Source organism: Pterocles gutturalis, unplaced genomic scaffold (genome assembly GCF_000699245.1).
Source record: "Pterocles gutturalis isolate BGI_N339 unplaced genomic scaffold, ASM69924v1 scaffold11759, whole genome shotgun sequence".
Lineage (NCBI taxonomy): Eukaryota > Metazoa > Chordata > Aves > Pterocliformes > Pteroclidae > Pterocles > Pterocles gutturalis.
Window position 1 is genome coordinate 106077 of NW_010135848.1, and position 20572 is coordinate 126648.

The 20572-nt window shown below is 37.4% G+C and overlaps 1 protein-coding gene across 1 annotated transcript in view; it reads right to left on the bottom strand.

Moving 5' to 3' along the window:
* The window catches only part of LOC104468056 (mannosyl-oligosaccharide 1,2-alpha-mannosidase IA-like), a gene marked incomplete at its 5' end in the record, with an annotated part of 60486 nt that extends 40162 nt beyond the window's left edge, over window positions 1-20324 (bottom strand). The window contains one exon of the mRNA XM_010082059.1: window positions 20181-20324. Coding sequence (XP_010080361.1) covers window positions 20181-20324 — 144 coding nt within the window. The remainder of the gene's footprint in view (window positions 1-20180) is intronic.
* Between the last annotated feature and the right edge of the window lie 248 nt (window positions 20325-20572).

A 20572-nucleotide genomic window follows, 5' to 3' on the forward strand; every position in this document is an offset into this window, starting at 1 on the left:
TACTCGTCTGATATGTTAACTTACAAATACACAAATTACACTTGCATATGCATTCAGAGATATGTATATCAATCTAAACATGCACAATACAGAGACACTGCTGTCAAGGGAAACTTCCCTCTTCAGTATCTGCTTTCACAGACGCTGTGACAGCTGGATGAAACACTGCTGAAATGGCATTCTGGTTCACTGAAAGGGACAGCTTCTCCAGATAAAAAAACCTGAAGTAGTCGTTTTCAGATGAGTGTTGCTAAAGACATAACCTGTTTTGACAAATGCTTTAAGAAAAGTACAAATGTCACCTTTTTCCAGTCTGCTTCAATCTTCTCATTCTTCTTTACCCACACATAGCTGTGTCATATAAATCCATTTGTTCTGGGATCAGATAATCAGTTTTTCTAGCTGCCATTCACTAAAGGCTTGATCCTTAGTCATAGCCAACAGAAAAAACTCCCGGTGGCTTCAACAGGCACTGACCAAGCACGAAAATCCTGCAACTGTCATTAAAATTATTGCAGAGATAATAGGTGATATGAATATAGGGAATCCCTGCAGCCTGACTGAAACACCAGTATCACTGTATAAATCCCTTCCACTAACACCATTTGGATTTGGGAACTGGTTCTCTTTCTGGAAATCAGTAACACAATGTAAAATCAGACTGTTCTGGTTTCTTTTCCCAGCACATGACACATTTGCTTACACACAGTTTTATACTTCAATATCCATAACTATTTGAAAACCAAGATTAAAGGCAATTACTGTAAAGAAAATAAGTACTCACTTACATGCAATTTACAGGCTGCTTTTTTCTCACTTTATACACTTAGATAAGATACATATTATTCAGTATATTCCAGTCAATTTAATGATAAAGAGCTATTCCTATTTTTCTCAAATTACATTAGCTTCAGGTATATCACTAGGTGTGTGGAAGATATCCATATTATTTATCAGTATCTGATTCTGAATGTTATAGGTGCACTCCAAACATAATGCAATATGGTTTAGTAAACATTAAATGTGATTTCATTGGATCACATATTGTCCTGGGTTAAGCTGAGACAGAGTTAACTTTCTTCATAATAGCTAGCAAGAGGCTGTGTTTTGGATTTGTGCTCAGAAGAAAGCTGATAAAAAGTGATGTTTACACGGCTGCCAAGGTCTTTCGGCTTCTCTGGCTGTCTGCAAACAGGAGAAGCTGTGAGGGAGCACAGCCCCAGTTACTAGCCCAGGATTTGATCTTAGGTTCAGGATTGAGACCCAGAGTGGCCAATAATCTATTCCATAACATACACGTCATGCCCAGTATATAGGTGAGGACCCTCCAGAAGATCGTCCCTTTTGGTTCCAGATCTCTTTTGCTCCGGGTCATCTCACTCCAGGTGGTCGCTCTCCCAAGGCCTTTCCTCCCCCCACCCCGGTCAGCTCTTGGTCTGGGACGCTCGGACTGTTATCTCTGGTCCATGAGTGCGGTTTCGGGACTCTCCCTTCTCTGGGATTGTTAGCTGGGAACAGGCTGAGCCTTGGACATTGGGTGGGGGGGCAGTATCACTGTGTAACACTCATTTGTATATTTGTATATAGTATTCTTTTCAATATTATTGTAGTTTAGTTATTAAATTGTTCTTATCTCAACCCACAAGTCCCTTTTTCCCTTTACCCCTTTAATTCTCTCCCCTATCCTCGGGTGGTGGGGGATTGGGTGAGTGGGTGTGTGAGTTGGTCCCCAGCTAAGGGCAAATCCATCACACAGATTTATAAATTAATCAAGTCCCTCACTGTTTGTGTAACCAAGGAAAATCAACCACTGGCTAAAATATGACCAAATTAAGGTATGATTAAATAGGAATATTTCGTACTGTCTAGCAGGCAGACAGAAAAAAAACCCACCCAAATAATCTCATGAGCACCTGATTTTCACCTGAGGAAAATATCCTCATTACACTTTTCCTGTGGTAGAGTCTGTATTATCAGTTATTCAATTATATTCCACCAAATCCAGAACTTCCCCTTAAATGTGCTTATAATTACTTCAAGGAACAAAGACTTTTTACACAGCTGCTGTTCATCTTATAAATGAGCTATTTAAAAGAAACCAATGATGCTGACTATCTCAGATAGCAAGGCATAGCACAATACTGCTTAATTCTCAGATATGCACTAAAAATTATGATCCAGGACAATCTAATTATACCAAAAAGAGAAGAAGAAAAAAAAAAAACAAACAAGGACAAACATTACTTTGAAAACTCAGTAAAGTCAGATTAGGCAAGACTTGTATTTGTAAAGAAAACCCAACTTTGTTCCATAATCTTTTTGCAGTAATCATGTTTTAAATTACGATACAATGACACTTTAAAGTAGTGAATATCCTGAAGAAGGAAAGAAGTTTTCCATTCAATTACCAAATAATTCAATAGAATTGTAAAAGGCTGAAAGACCTATGCTACCTCGTCAGAGCAGAAAAATGAGAAGTACCAAACATTTCTTCTAAGAGTACTTCTTAAAAAAATAATCACAATCCATGCACTAATACTCACGACCACACTTAAAATATTCCTTGGAGGATTTTGTAAACCAGATTAGCAGATAATAAAGGGGCTGGCATCAAGTAGTCAAGTAAGCTTTTCTTAACAGTAATGGGATTTTAATCAATACAATGAAAGTAAGACAATAAAGGATGAAGTAAAATCAGAATGAAAGGATTACTGTTTAAAAATGACAGAACAATCAAAGGCTCAGAAAAAACCCCACACTTCTGGAATCCTGCTGGAGACAATATGTGTACTTTTTGTTCCTGCACCAGCACACAGTATTTCATTAACCACATTGAAAGAATGTCTGCATATTAAACAATGTACACATGGGAAAATACCTTGCTATTTTTCCTTTTTAAATTATCAGTGAAAACAATTTGCTATCATTTTCTAAAGCATTTAAGAAAATTAGGCTTCTGTCCCAATTCCAGCAAAACATTTGGTCAAAGATTTAAGTATTGTTTTTTAATTTCTCATTGTTTGAATGGCTTTAGTGGAAGAATCTGTATTTTAAACTTTTCATTTTTTTTTCCCCCTTTTTTGTATTTCCAGCTGTAGGCTGGTATTCCAGTATAGTATAGCATGGGTATCTCGCAACGATCATCATGTAAGAAGTGCCATACTTGTTCTTCAACTAAAATTAAGGCCTTGTCAGGAATGAAGTATATTCTGGACAGATACAGCACATTCGTTAGTCCTTTTGACACTTTTGAAAGATAATGTCAGTCAAAATAAGTATTTTTGGTAAGGTGTGCAATTGTCTTTCAAGTATCAGAGAGACCTTGAACTAAAAAGCCACCAAAATAAACTATTTTTAGGTCTCTCATGAGTAACTTTAAAAAGTCTGTCTACTCTATCAAAATGATTTATTTCTTGACTCTTATTATATTTGCGAGTATGAGAGCAACACCCTGGTCCAAGTCAAAATGACCAGAGTAAACACAAAAGTGGAGATGGCTCCCCTTTCTCACTCCCATCTCCTTCAGGTAGGCAGATTTCCAAAAGGTGTCTTCACAGGGCCAGCAACCAGAGTCCGAATTGTCCTTGATGTGTGGGTGAATGCATGGATGGAATATAAAAGGCCAGGCTCCCTTCTGCTCCTTAACAGGTGAGCATGAAAATGAGGATCAACCTCTGCTACAGCTGCTATCTCTGTGGACAGCAATAGGTCTTTTTCTAATCCTCTGAAGTACCTAAGACTTGTTTAGTCAATACATGACTGATTAATGACAAACCAGTCAGCTCCCACACAAAATGTTATGCAATTACAAAGGATCATAAAATGAAAAGAGGAAAAAAATAAACTGGCTGTTTACTTCAAAGACGCTCAAGAGATACTGAAACACAGAGACTCCCGTATCAAAGGATCGAGTACTGATAAGTTATAGCATAAACCAACAAAAAAAAAACCACACAAAAGTGATGGTGGTGCCAAGGGTTTGTTCAACATTTTCTCTTTCTGTTGTACTTACGTGAGGGAAATAAATGTAAGTGATACTGAGTGTATATTGGAGCTGCTCTGAGAAGACAAGTATTCTGCTGACTCAAAAAATGTGTGTGGTAAAGAGGTCGGGAGAATTCATGAAGCTACTACCTGGGATTAGAATTTGCTACAGAAGCATCCCAAAAAGCTTGGAGAAGCAGGTGTGGGGAAGGAGGTTTTAGCCAACTCCCTTAGTTTATATACTGAGGATGATGTTTTATGGCATGGACTATTGCCTTTGGCCAGTTTGGGTCAGGTGTCCTGGCTGTCTCTCCTCCCAGCTTCATATAAGCATTGCTTGGCAGCAACTAGAACATCAGTGTGTTATCAACATCATTCTCAGCAAAATCCAAAATACAGCCCCATACTAACTGCTATGAATAAAATTAACTCTATCCCAGCAAAAATCAGCAGTCATTCAGAAGAACTAGTCTATCATGCAAAAATTGGACAGTTCAGACTTCATTAAGTGTAGAAAAAGAAGCAAGTTTGAACCACTGTTCAAAATTTAGTTACTCAAAAACAAGGTTGTGAACTCGTACTGCTCATGAAAACCTTGGATGCTAGTAAATGTTAACCATACAACAGTCCGAATACTAATATGACAGATTTAAGCCTTCAAAGACAAGTCCAAAAGCTATTATCGGTTAAAACAATGCTGACTAAAACATAGTTAAGCAAAACTCAATTAATTTACAAAATGAGTTCTGAGTAGAAGATAGAGAAAATTGTTTCTTTACGGCCTCAGTAGAATATCATGACATGATGTGAAACAACAGTGCTGAAAGACTACATTCTAATGTTGGTTAGAAAATATTAATTTTGAAAGAATTAAAATCAAAATGAAACACTTTAAAAATCTTCTTTGCTCCAATAGATTTCATTATCCTGAAAGTATGCTGTATGACACGTAATGGACAACCTGAAAGGTCAACCAGAAAGACTGCCAGATTTGCTGCACCCATCATGATTTGCTGTAATGTATTTAAAACACATGAGCCTCACCAAGGCTAAGTATTGAATTAAGACATTTACATTAATGGGCCTTTGACAGACTAATACTCAATTTTTTTATACTACACAGAAACCACACAACATGAGCACCGTTACAAGATATATAGGATATGGATACCACTAAAGCTCCATTATAATGAATACTTGCTCATTAATTTCTCCACACATTACTTCAAGGTATGTAGCAGCAGTTTCACAAATGTCAGCTGGAAATAGTAGCCTTTCATTTAATTTGCTGAAAGATTTTTCCTTCCTATTAACTTCCTTGTAAAGATGTGTCAGTGTTGTAATAACAAAAATGTGATTTTAACGTAAAGCTTAAAACAATTAAGGCAAATTTCTGGAACAAACTGCTTAGCTGACTCACTAGCCTCTTTTTATTTCCTTCTCAATAGCTCTCAAACTACCCCACCTTTGTACAAGTCTCATTTTGAATCTACCCTCAGCTGTCTGGATTCCTACAGTGACATCCCTGTGTCTATGGCATTTACCACTGGGATTTATTACTGCTTGTTGGTGGGCAGCGGATTGTTTAATATAGAGAAAACCGACTACTCTGGTAAGTCTTTAAAAATTACATTCAGTTATACCATATCCTCTAAGCCAGGTCCACTCAGTTAGGTTACAGTGTACTACAGCAAGCAAGGTCTGCTCACGAAAAAGCAGTAAACATAATGTTGCTCACTTTTTAATGTGAGATTACAGCGAGAACAGGGGAGAGCACCATGTATTTTGGACACTGGCTACATGCATCCACCTAACCCAACACAAAGAAGACTCCGCTGGACTAAGGAGTAAAAAGTAAGATCGCTTGTTTTCTGCATCACAAAGATATGCTTGTAAATTCCTACTCTTCTCTGTCCTTGCACAAGTCAGCTTCTAAGGAGATAAAGGTCAGTCAGAGCAGAACACGATCATGGAAGTATTGCTCATTGGATCACTTATTCTTAAGGTCAACTAACCTGGCACTAGCTCTCTACTATAGTCATTCCAGGTTATATGGCAACATTAGGAAAAAAGGAAGCAGAGATTCAGCCTACACAGAACCCAGTAATCACCCTAACACCACCAGGTGCTGGTAGCAAGGGGCACACTCACTTGAAATGCTCACCCTGCCATAACATTTAAACGTTATTGCCATACAGTTAGTATGAATGCCTTCAGGATTTTTAGCAACAACTCATTGCAAAACAGTTTAGAGAAAATACAGAATAATCTCAGCAGATACAGATTCTTTGGTAATCCTTATTTCTCCTTATGGAAGAATTCAGCATCTTATTTTAGTTTCTTTCTCAATGTGAATAACATGCTGGCCATCACAGCAGAAACCCAGTGATACGACAGAGGATCAGCTTCCAAAGTTATATGTACATGCAACTAATCAGCAACCAGGAGATTAAAAAGAAAAAAAGTTCGAAGTTTTTTCTTAAAAAAAAAAAAGGAAACAAAAGCCATTTAAACCAACATGTATATCAAAACTGGACAGAAAGATTGAAGTGTTGTGGTGGGCATTCCATACCTTTTGATACTATGAGGAAAAATCACAGATATCTACAAAAAGCCTTGAGGCATTCTTATCTATGACTGAATTTCCTTCAGGAGGATTTCTTGGACTTCACTACCCATGTCAGTTCTGCAACCATGCATTTTGTCAGCACAGCTGAATGAATTATAACATTGGATATCTTTTAGGATTATATTTTGTCCTACGTAGCTACAAACTAATTCCGTAATGGGTGCTCTTTGTCAGTTATAATATCTGGTAGTACATGAAAGCACATAATGAAAGTATATCTGATTTAACTGAAAGTTACAGTGTGATCAAACTAATTCAATTAGAGCCTCAGTAACTCCCTTTCCTTCCCCAATCCCTTATAAATTTTATTGTCATTATGGAATAACAAAATCTTTTCATTTCTGCTTAAAATCTTTGATTTGGCTGGCTCTCTGCTTAGCTTGAGCTGGATGAAATGAAAGACGTAGAAGGCTTTGCTTTATTTTAGGTATCTAAGACCAGGTTTGTGATCCCCACCTGTCCTGAGAACAAGTAGATCAAAGGTACCAAGCAAATATCCACTTTTAAGCACTTCCATGTTTAACCATAAACCATGGCACAGGAAGTGGGGAAGACTGCGAGAAACACTTCAGAAGCTCACTCCTAGGCTGAACTAACCTGCTAATGAAGACATCCACATTGATTCATTGATCTTAATTATTCACAAGCCCTTAAGCCACAACATACCCACCCATCCACCTACCAGTAAGAGCAGAGTGATTTAAACTCTATAGCTAACGCTTCCTTTCAAAGGAAGCAATAACCTGGGGAGCTAAAGCACATGTCCAAGAAATCATAGAACAGTTTGAGTTGGAAGGGACCATGAAGGTCACCTAGCCCAACCCCCCGGCAGTAAGCAGGGACATCTTCCACTAGATCACGTTGCCCAGAGCCCCATCCAACCTGACCTTGAATGCTTCCAGGGACAGGGCATCTATCACCTCCCTGTTCCAGTGCTTCACCACCCTAAGCGTAAAATATTTCTTCCTTGTATCTAGTCTAATCCTCTTCTGTTTTAGTTTAAAACCATTACCTCTTGTCCTATTGCTACAGGCCCTGTTAAGTTAAAATGAAAGACCTCGGTTCAATTCTCCTCCAGCTGCCTGTGCTACATTCCTGGAGAATGTCTTAAGTACTAGGCAAGAAGCTGGTCTGGCAAAGGCTATCTGTCTTTTCTTCCTGTTAAAATTGTATCACAAAACAACCAAAAAGACAGATTCACTGGGCTGAAAACTCCTGGCTTTTGGTCTCCCTGAACACCTTCTCTAATGCATTCCTAATGTACACTTCAACAACAACAACAACCCTAAAACAAGACAAGCAAACCCCCCAAAAGTCTTATGTAAACAAAGAAGGTTTTTAACTATCTGTTCACTGACAACGTAAGGATACTGAATAGTTTTTGACAGTTTTCAGAGTCTGATCTGTGCTTTTTCCCCTTCAACTGTTAAAAATAATACTGAAGATAAACCTTTTTGACAAGATTACAATACTTTGCTCACCAGTGTATTTTAGGGTATCAAATTGGATAAAAATTTAAAAACCAGTCAGACTGCTTAAGAGCACTTGCTCTATCAACTCCACTGCTAGGATCCTAGTTCTAATTTTTGTTCAGAGCATTTGATTTCCCAACAGATGAGATGCACTCAGCATGGGGTGATCCACAATAACCTTCACACCTCATAAAGAAGGCAAGAAGGGCACAAACACCCCCCCACTCAAGTCACCTTGTCATGCTAATTCAATACACCTAGGTAATTTCTATTTTCCCTTTGTGTTTCTGAAAAACATTTATGGATAGGTTATGAAAAATGCAAACTGATATGACCATTACAGTAATTGCATTGGTTAGGTTTATTAATTTGTCACAATTAAGTCAATAAGAGTTTTAGTAACACCGTTATATTACTTGATTAGTTTTGAAAGTGATTATCCTAAGAAGTCTATTTAATTGGAAGCATCTCAATTTACAGGGTACATTAAATTCTCAGTGGCATTTTAATATTATTCAACATATGCAGGTCAATTACCAGTAATCACTGTTTCATACAACTGCTTCATAAGAAACTTCAGTACAACACTGGAAAAGAAAAAAAGAGAGTTCTGAAAAATACAACTGAACTTCAGTCCTGAAAGATACAATTGAACTTCAGTTCACTTTATCATAGTAAAGGGCCATATATCTAACAACTAAATTGTTAAAACCACTCTGAAATGGAAAAGATTATAAAAATTTGAGCAAAGATTAAAGAACAGTTGTCTACTTTAAAACAGATGATGTTAATTTGTCAAGACTGCCAAATTACTGAATTGCACTAACTGCACTCATGCCCAACTGCACATTAATTACCAGATTAGAAAGTTATAATTAATTTTCTTAATATCACTATACTGCTTTTCTTCCTTCAGTTAATAAAAACAGATTGCAATCAATCTTTGTTAATTCACGCTGTAGTACAGAACTGCTGTAGCTATTTCCATATGCGAAAAGCACCGCATGCATAGTTCTTGGTGTAATACCCTGCCTAGAAACTGTATCTTTTGACATTTTAATGAAGTGTTGTAACATGGCAAATAAATTCCAAATTATAATTTCACTTAGTATAGTTAGAAGAAAAACTACATAAGCTTAAAAATGAATTTTCAAAGACTCTTCTTAATGACAAAATTCAGAAGTGGATATTTCAACATATTTTCAACTAGAAGAGAGGTTTTAGTTGTAGTTGCATTATTTAAAGACTTCACTGCTGAAACACTTAAAATTTCTTCATCAGCTTTGTCATTAGAAACCATTAAAAGCGTCTGGCCTTCACAGAGCACAAATTGCAAGAAATTTTAAGAACTAGTAAAGGAAAACAACTTTTTAATAGAAATACAGACTGAAGTTCATCGGTTCTGATCAAGAATGCTCAGTTATAAAAACTGCAAAATTAATGCAGCATTCAAGCAGTATCAAAATGCATTTTTATAAGATGCAAAGGATTATTCAAGGGTTCTCACGTGAGGAGAGGAGAATGAAGGAAAATCAATGCACCTTTTTTGATTTTCCATTTATGCCTGAAAGATGTTTTATTTTTCCAGCCTCATTGCTGCTTAAAAATTATTTCTTTTCTCTCCTTGCTTCCTCTCCTTTGTAAGAGATAAGAACGAGTGTAGAAATATGAGAATTATGACATTACGGCTTCCAAAGAGTGATAACCTATTTTATTCTGGTCTAATAGAAGTCTTCAAGTGGTCAGTTTAGGTGTCAGAAAGGGAAGACTGAATATTCAACAGCAAATGAAGGCTGAAAACGTTTTGAGCTTATGGGGGGTTTTTTTGTCTTGTTTTGTGGGGTTTTTTTTGTTTGTTCAACTTTTGGTTTTTGGTCTTTTTTAACAGTTCTAAAGTTTTTCAGGGGATGGTTAAAAACCAAGTAATTCTGTATTTGAGAGAAACTGCAGATAAGAAGAGCGATATTTAAAGAACATATAGCATGCAGCAGCAAAGCCAAACACAACTTTTTTTTTTAATTTACCCTTTCTCCCAAACTTCCCTAAAGCAGCCCAATTTGCCTTACACTGCTAAATGTTATAAATATATTGTATGTATGTACATACATGTAAAACATCTATGTGTGTATAGATATATGCACAGACCCCACTCCTGAATGTGTACCAAAATATGTCTAAGAATACCTTGATTATCACTCCTTCCAGAATATTCAAGTACTTAAATATATTCAAGACCTTAAGGAACAGTGTGTTACATGATAATACACTAGGAGAAGCTGGCTTCATGGATCAACTCTTCCATAAAGCATCTTACCTTAAGGTAGCAGATCTAGTATACGTCCCATTTTGGGTACTGCAGAAAGGCAGATCAACCAGACAACCTCCAAAACATGAGGGAGGGAGGGAGGAAGAGAGGCAGGGAGGTACTGCAAAACAGTCAGCCCATAAGTCTCAGAAGACATATGTGGGACAATACCCAATACAGTTCCAATACATTAATTTTCACAAGTTATGAAGCTGAAACCTCAGAAAAAAGACTCAAGAGAAGCAACCCACAGATCTGGAAAAGATGATGCATCCAGGATTCAGGTGCCTCTCACGGAAGATGTGGGGGCAAGGGCAGAATCACAGTTCAGTAGAAAAAAACTACCATCAGAGCTGAAAATCACCACTGGTGTGCTTTTCCTCAAAAACAGATTACAAGAGGGCAACAAGCATGGCAGAGGAAGAGCAGAGTTAGAAAATACACAAATTAGAACAGGATCAAAGACATTGCAATAGTTCTTGATTTACAGAAAACATACAACTGAAAGGCACTGGATGATCTCAGAAGCTTGAAATAAAAAGTTGCAACTTAGATTAAGAATTAAATTAAGGTCTGGATGCTGAAGAGACACCACGAGAAACAACGTAGCTGTTTTCCAACCAAACCCCTGGCTATTACACTGACTAACACTGAGATAAAGTAACAGGTACAGCGCTAAAGGTATCTGTATTTAATGCTGAGATTATTGTTTAAAAACAAGGATGTGTTCTGTATTCAGCTGGGTGTTTGGAGCCAGTCACAAACCTGAGAAAATTCAACTAATGATCAGCAATTATGCAAGCAAGGAAGACAATAATCCTTCCATCATTTTAAGATCCCTGAAAAGAAAGGATACTCGGCAAATCTCATCAAGTGCTAAACATAACTAAAACACAATCTGTATGAATGTTCTTACTATTCTGATATAATGGATTGATTTCTAGGAAAAAAAGATAACTTATTCTATGCTGATTTTGTTATTTTAAGGTCAATCTAAAAGATTAAATTTAAAACTGCACTGAAAGAGTATCTGACGTATCCCTGAAAAGGGATATGCCATGAATTTCAGAAGAACAAAAGATGTCATAGGCAGTTATGACTAGTTAGCTTAAAATTAAACATTCTTACAAAAATGTCATAAAAACCACCTGTCAGCACTGGTATAATGAAACTGAAAACCACAAAATTCAAGTTTCAGAGTATTAACAGGATTATGAAGTAACGTAAAGAGAAGTTAAAATTCAGATAAGTGAAACAGTTATTTGTGATACACTTGACTTATCACAACTGCTTCAGTTACAGGTAGGGTTTCATCTGTCCAGCTGGGAGGTTTTTGTTTGGAAGAGGTTAAGGAGAGATCGTCTCATATCAGCAGTAATGAGAAACCATATAATGATATATAAAGATTTACCAATATACATACACACATATTTCTGTGTGTATATCTGTAATTAAAGATGTACTTTGAGAAATATTGAAGGGAATTATGTTTTTTAGTGAAAAAAAAGAGTCTTCTGTGAAGATGACAGCAGAATCTGTTCTCAGTAATGATTTCTGAAAAAAAGCATTTAGCAACTCTTCACACATTATTTTAGGACAGTAAGAACATAGATTAACTACAAACATTACACACCTATTTAAACTGGTGCTTATTTTAGAACCTAAAAGAGTCCTTACTTTTGATGCTAGGGAAAAACCTTGTTCCCCAGTCTTGTAACGGTGGACAGGTATCATACCCTCATGCCAACAGTTTAGTCAGACAGTCAAAGTATAGTGCTTGGTAGATCTCAACCCTTGTTATCCACCACATCATAAAGATGCTTAAACCAAATTAGGGGAAAGAACCCCAAACCCCAAACCTTTCCATTTTGAAATTATTTTTTTTAAGAATGACCCGCTCAATCTGAGAATTTAGCCAGGTAAGCAAAACACTTCGTAAAAGCCTCCTCACCCCTTCTCATCATAAAGAGTTCTCTAATGAGAAAGGAGCATAGTATTTTGCAGGAATACCACAAATGTACATACATTGTATCAAATACACAAAGCAAATAACTTGTGTTTTTATAATTTGTTTCACCTAAGAATTTTCTAACTGACAATTCTAACAAAACTGTCATTTTCAGACGACCTGTTTCCCTGAGGTGACTTGCATTGTTGTGGAAGTGACTGAAAAGTGCTTGTGCTCATTTTATTTATTTAATTAAACCTGAAGTCTGTACAAATTGGTTCCCTTTCCTCTGAAGGAAGCTTCTTCCAACAGTCACATTTTGTCTATTATAAAATTATCATTTACTGGACACAAATGAAAATTAGGACATACATGATACGAGCAATTGAAAGGGAAATGATCTCTAACCAGTGCAAAGATTAATGTGCCTACACTGAGGTGACGGAGTTCCCAGCACAGTCAATATGGTCAAGGAAGGGCAGCTCAGCATGCCAGGCACTGGGCATTTATTTCAGGGCAGGACAACCGCTCCTCAAGCTACACTGTAGTGGCTGGCTCCCTAATGGATCTAATGGGAGCTAGTTCCTGCTGTGCTGGTAAAACGTACAAATGTGTCTCATCTTGTACTAAGCCTCATCCTGTGCATCTTCATGTACAGCTCCAACTCTCAGATATATTTGGCAACTCAACACTAAGGGTTCCCTTGCGTCTCCTAGGCAGGGGGAAAGTACATCACACAAATAACTCCTAATTATCTCCCAGTATCAAGGTGACAGCAGCAGTTACCTAGAGAAAGCAAGAGCACAAGCAACACCAAAATCTATACACTAATTTATAAAATCCTATTTTCAATAAATGCAATTTCAAAATCTTGCAGGAAGATTTATTTGGGGAGCAAGAACAGTTTTAACTATCAGGAAGCAAACTGAGGATCTGATGCAACTTTCCCATGCTCGTCACTATCCACTCCATATCCTAGAATCATAGAATCAAAGAACGGTTTGGGTTGGAAGGGACCTTAAAGATCATCAAGTTCCAAACCCCCTGCCACAGGCAGGGACACCCTCCACTAGCCCAGGTTGCTCAAAGCCTCATCCAGCCTGCCCTTGAACACCTCCAGGGATGGGGCATCCACAGCTTCCCTGGGCAACCCGTTCCAGTGCCTCACCACCCTCACAGTGAAAAATTTCTTCCTACTGTCTAGTCTAAATTTGCTCTCTTTCTGCTTATACCCATTACCCCTTGTCCTCTCACTACAATCCCTGATAAAGAGCGCCTCCCCATCTCTCCTGTAGCCCCCTTCAGGTACTGGAAGGCTGCTATTGAGTCTCCTCGGAGACTTCTTTTCTCCAGGCTGAACAACCCCAATTCTCTCAGCCTCTCCTCATAGGGGAGGTGCTCCAGCCCTCTGACCAGTTTCGTGGCTCTCCTCTGGACTCTCTCCAACAGGTCCAGGTCTTGTTTATGTTGGGGGCCCCACATCTGAACACAGTACTCCAGGTGGAGTCTTACGAGAGCAGAGTAGAGGGGGAAATGAACGTCACTGCATTTCAGTGAGGGCCTTGTTAATTTAGAACCAGATTAGAAAATTTGAAGTACCTGGTTGGTACATGACACCTGTTGGTACATGCCATAGGTGACCGGGGTGAACTTCCTACTCCTGATCTCTTCTGGGGCAAAACACAGCATAGTGCAACCTGATTATCCTAACTCAAGTCCCCCCAACCTGCTTTCCACCACAGAAAATTTTCATATCTTCTTCATAATTATCATTCACACAAAAAAGCCATTTCCCATTATTTTTATGCCATCAAGACAAAAATTTGTGATCAGGAGGTTTTGATATCCTGAAGAAAGTGTTTGCTGTGGATGGGGGTAAAACCCCATGAAGTGAAGACCAAGACCCGCCTGTAACCAACTGGCTTCTGTGGGACTCTCCGGCACAAGTTTTGTTTTATTTTATAAAAGAACACTACCTATTGTTATCACCACAAAGTTCTAGAAACTGTTTGCAGTCATATATTTTATATTGAGGAATCACATTACTAATATTCCTATAGGGCTTTAGACAAACAAGTAGTATGATAATAGTGAACTTGTAAATATTTATACTCATATTACAGTGCACTTAAAAACTGGGGGGGGGAAGTTAGTGTTTAAACTTAGAATGTGTGACCAGAATCTCTTTCTTTTGGCTATAAAGAAAGCACTTGAACTGAGAAAGATATTTTGTAGTAGAAATAATAGGTCTCAAGTCCTTCCTCTGTTATTGCCAGAAGCTAGCCTCCCACACAAATTCAGCATTGCAATACTGAATTGAAGCTGCTGTTTGAATAATACAGCTTAACATAATGGGCTATCACCAAAATAATATTTTTCTTGGTTCTTTTTTTTTTTTTCCTGGCCAAACAGATATGTTTCTTGAACTGTCTCATGGAATTTTTCTGATATTTTTATAATGAGATTTTTTGCATTGCTCAACAGCAAATAAGACACCACCACATGTCAAAAGTATCTGTCCTGAAAACTGCACTGATGTGTACTGACACCTACAATCAGAAAATCTTAATTTTAATAACAGTCTCAGACCAATTTTTTAAATTTTATGTGTGACCATGGAAGAATTATTTACAGAAAGTCATAGGAAAAAAGGAAAGATGTTTGTTCTTCTTAAATGAAATATAATTTTACAGTTCATTTGATTCTTGTTGAATATAAAGCACTAGACATGCAATACAGAACAGGTTACTCATTTCAAATAAGGCAAAGGCATGGCAAGCATTTTGCTTACTGTGATGTTCTAAAACAATTAAATTGCTAATTGGACAGCCTATAATGTTAATATCAACGTGCCCCAAACACTAAACTGTTTTTCAAGTTTATTTTGCATTCAGTACTGACTAAATAAATGTAAAGTTATTCATGAATCATGCAACGAATCCAGGGGTTAACCAGCACCCAAAATGGCAGTTCTGGAAAGATGTGCCCTTTGCTGAAACCATCCTTGTTACTGGTTACTTATAAGTTAGGATGGAATTCATTTCCTCAATTCAAAAAGTTAGTTCTTTCAATTTGCCTAAGGTCTTCTTTAGTCAATGGAAAGAGATCAGTATCTCCAGAAGGCAAATAATTCTATCCCAAAACATACGTTTAACACCAAATAATTTTTAGATAGGTAAAGTTCAGCTAGGATTTACCTCTTTGCATCCAGTGCTAATACAAATCCACGCTGTGATCCAAACACCTGAAGGACAGTCTGCTTTCAATTGGTCTGTTTTGCTACAGGGGAAATCTGTGTTTAACTCAATATCCAAATCCTTTTTGTTACTATTACTACTTTAATTTATGACATCAGTGAAGCATTTGCCAAAACCACACAGACAAAACCTTTTCTAAGCATATAAATTAGACTACTTTTTGCTTTTTCTTCTAAGGTAGTTTTGATTCCTTCCTCTAAAATTACACCCAAGTTAGACAGAAGGGATAAAATTAAAGACTCCATCTAAACACAACTTCTGCATCGTCCTACAATGATAAACTGTGCAGACAATGTAAGTCATTCCTCTTTACACCCCTTTAAAAAACAGGTTTATTTTGCCAAAGATAGTCAGATTTGAAGAATAAGCTTTATTTAACTCTGTAGATTTTTTAAAATTTAATTTAGACACTTGAATCAATAGTGCAAACCAGAAAATTTAAATTATCTGTTCTGACTGAATCTCTGCAGAGAGTGCTTGTTGAGTCACTAGGACAAGTAAAAGCATGAATCACTAATTCTGTTAAAGAAAATCATATCATACAGACAATTTGATGTTTAGGAAAATTTTGCAAAATCATGCAACATTCATATTTCAGGCATTTCTGATAGTGTAAGCAGGGGAATTAAACTGTCCAAAAAGGTTTACTGAATTTACATGTTTGTATCTTTTCTTTTTCATATTTTCAAACTTTCCCAATGCATCAAGATTCTTTTACAAACGATAAAGGAATATACTCTTAAGTGCATTGATTATGTATTCGAAGAAGTCCCAAAACTCAAAGAGAACCGTTCTGTTATACACTAAAATCTACATTTTTTCTTAAGAATACTAGAGGTCTAGTAACGAGGTAGGACTATTGCTTATGTGCCTAAATCACTATTGCTCCAGTGATTTCGGCACATAAGACCTTAAACGTGTTCTGAAATGGGGAGTTACTTTGAAACTTTAGAATATCTTCAAGCAAGTTCTGTTGTCTCAAGATCAACATTTCATACCTCAGAGGCTGGTTTATCAGCCACATTTCCTCCTAGGCAGAAGGTGCTGACAGATAAGCTCCTTTAAATGCCCGCAAACTAAAACACCGCCAGTGCTCTGAAATACAGGAGTGGGTGCATTTAAAGGTTATATATGCATTGATTCTTCACAAAAAGCAAGGCACCTTAATGTCTAACACTATTGCTACCTAGTAGCACACAAGGGATAATAACTAACCTTAAAACAACTATTCAACTGGTCAACATCTAGAGAGCAAACATTTTATGCAAAATATATTCTTTCATATAAGAATGCTTCTGAGCTGCTCATTAGAAAGTAGTAATGTGGTCTCACTGGAACTAATAGGGACCACAAGACAACACAGGTCTGCTTCAAAGGGGGAAAAAACTGACATAAAGAGACAATTTTAATCCAAAAGAGAAAAAATATTGTACAGGATCTTATACTCGGAAGTTTATTCCTGATTGATCCAACAGACTAACAACTATCTGGGTTCTTCTCTGTATTTCACAGCTGAGCATCATCCCATAAACACAAGACCTGTACAGCTTCCTTTTTTATAGTTACACGGGTAAAAATAAATAGACACAGAAAAAAGGTTACTTGATCCTGCAAACATGATGCAAACTGCATATTTGTTAAGATTACTTAATTCACTAAGAGTTATAATTTCCTATTTTACTTCTATAAATCTGACAGGCATATTTCAGAAATATGTAAGTGAAGCAATTGAGAGTCATAAATTACTTGAAGTTTCTAGAGAGAAAGGGAAATGAAAATTTTATCATGAAGAAGCCAGATTGACACGGCTCACTGAGACGAAAAATAAAGGATCATGAACTAGCGGTATTTTAAGAAGCTGTTACAGTTGCTGTTTTAGAAGTATTGAAGATTAAATAGCTAAACAAAGGATGTGGGTGAGGGAGGAAAATAAATAAGTACATAGGTGAAGAAATAAACAATGAAGTGGCTTTGCCAGCTGGTGCTCCTTACCCCCAAAAGAACACTCAAACCTGTCTGTCAAGCTACCACTGCTTTATACACATTTTTCCTCTTCAGACTCTCTTTGTACCAGTGTTTTCAGTCAGTAACAAGACTGGTTACTCAAACAAGAAAGTGAGCTCTAAAAGGAACTTCAAATTTGTCAGTACAAGCAGAAGTGAAAAACAGATGCAGAAGATGAACTGACGATACAGCGCAATACCAAGAACACCAGAAATACGGAAATGCAACTGAAATATTTTTAAAGAAAGAAAAGGAAATCACAGTACAAACTGCCAATCTAATTAATTAAAACATACTTCAGAGAAAAAAGGAAATTCTACAAACAGACACACTCAAGAATTGGAAAATAATTTTAGCTAAAGAAAACTACAGTGAACTTTTTAATATATTTGATAATTAAGGTTCCACAAATAAGACAGTAAGCGTCCCATGGTCATTAAGTTGTGGGGAAAGAAGCAGGATGAAGAAAAACAATGGAGAAGAGAAAGAGTTCAAGACTCCAGGTGGATGCCTTTGGTATGTAAGGTGTGTAACAAAAGCACATATATCTGTTTACACACAGATGCACTCGAGGACAGAGCAAGTCTGGCTATGATGATACAGGATGATCAGAGAAAACAAACTATTTTGTGAAGAACATTTGCATAGTGAAACAAATATCCAGCTGATCTGTTAATCCAAAAATAGTAATTTAAAAATAACCACTGACATCCACAATCTATTGTGAGTGTTCCCCAGTTTGAAGCATAAATCAAAATAAAACAAAATACTAATCAGAAATGAGGCATATTAGATCTGTAATATATGCAGGCTTCAGTGGCTTAGCATTTCCTAAGCCTGGATGACGGTGTATTTGTTTATGCACAGTATTACGGAAGAGTCAACTATTGAAGGTCAAATCTAGACAGATGTGCAAGGATTCAGAATGAATAACCAAGAACTCAGCCTTTAATGTAACTTTTTCTGACAGAGCAAAATAAGTTATCTATGTGGAGATCCACTTCCACTTTGGTGCCAGATAAGAAATGAATCCCTTTTGCATCACCACCTTGTAGTGTCTGTGGCTGACATTTATACTGCACCACAGCAGTTGTGAGAAGCTAGGAACAAAAGCCTAAAGACTGAGCACAGAATTTGACCTATTTGCAAAAACCATTGATATATTTAGTAGGCAAGCAGTGATCTAGATGAGAGCTACATATAAGACAAGTTTTTAGCCTAAATACCTTAAATATGTTTGCATCTACTATGTAGAATAAGCTACTGCTATGTTGGAATTACAAACGTATGCTAAGGTCACACTCAGAAGTTTTTGTAACAGTTTAAAAAACAAATAATCAACAAACCTCAAGCCGATGCGCTACTGAACTTGTGCAGAACTCATTAAAGTCTGTTGAGAAGAAATCATTAGCATACATGTAAGCAACCAGTCAAAGTCCAAGGATCATTACTGGGCAGCAGTTAATCAGCTCCTTCAACAATGAGAAAGCTCAGGAGGCAGTAACTCCCTCCTGCTCCTACACACAGATGTGCTTTTTTCCTCCCACCTCACTTCTGTTTGAAAGGAAGGCGGAAGACAAGCCTGTCTGAACTGACATACCAGGGGTTTCTGTAGGACTTGCTCTGAGCAGTTTCCTGGGAAGCCTGAAGCAAACACAGCCAACCAAGCAAGCACACCGCTGTTCCCCACTCTGGGGAAAAGGTGCACCCATAAATACAGATCAAGCAAGAACAATGGAAGATGCTGACTGTCAAGGTGGGAATCATGCAAAAAAACCACAACAGGACACCAACACACGCACATGTGAAATTCTTCTTGATTCTCTCTCTTGTGATGGGTGGTGCCGGGGTTTATTTGCAGTATGAAGGAAGCTGATGTGTCCTTACGAATACACAAATATACCCCACAGGTGTAACTTTCAATATTCTTCCCCAGGCAGTGCAAAGAAAACATTTTCTTTACCAGCACAGTATAACCGCTAGCAGTCCTGAGATGGACCAAGGAATTGCTGACATCTGTCTGGAGTCAGATACTGGAGAATGACTTCAGGAGCACGTGCATCTCCCACAGCAAACACACAGCTGCCTTCAAACCACAGCTGGTCAAAGCGAAACCACCCCTCAGAAGTGGGTGCAAAACAGCAAGTCACTTGTAGCAGGTATTACTCTTGTTTCTTGATAAGGAAGGACACAATACTACATTTGAGAACAGGTAAAACGAAGAGTACAAAGCAGCTGTAAATCTTATATTTTCACAGTAACATATGCCCTTTTGCTCTTACCCTACCTATAACAACACCAATAGCAATGAAGGATTTCAGGAAAAGTGATGAGCAGCATACTAACTGACAAAAAAACAGACAGTTCTGAGATGAGTAAATGTATTTCTATATGCATTCTTGTGCATACAATATATATCTACTTAAGTTTCCCAATTTAAACGTAGAACCAAGGCTCTTACATCAGCTTTTACCTATCTGGAAAGACAAAAACTGTGCAGCAATTCTAACAGTTCTGAGGTAAAGATGGCTTCAACATAACTTTTTTATATGCTCTAGACATCAAAAAGCAGTTGTTTTACCTCTTGATATTAAGCAATGCCCAAGGTATCCCTGTAGGAGTGTTGAAAGCAGGTAGCAATTTCTCTCCAAGCTCCACTGCCTTTTTTCGGAAAACCTGTAAGTTAAGAAAAAACAAAGTGTTGGAAAAAGCATTGTTGCTCCCACTGAATTAATTTAGACAATACTGTTATTGAGCGTATGACAGAAGTAATCTCAGAACAGTGAAGCATCCCTGTTTTTTTAGGGTGATGCCAATGAACCAGCACAACCCATTTTCCATTATATGCAGTAACAGGAGAGCTCACACAGCAGGATCAGAGTGACGATGTCCAGACGACCTGCATCTGGCATGACCAGCATCAAGTCAGCGACATTGGCACAGTCAGACCTGCTCCAGTTTTTGCAGAGCTGC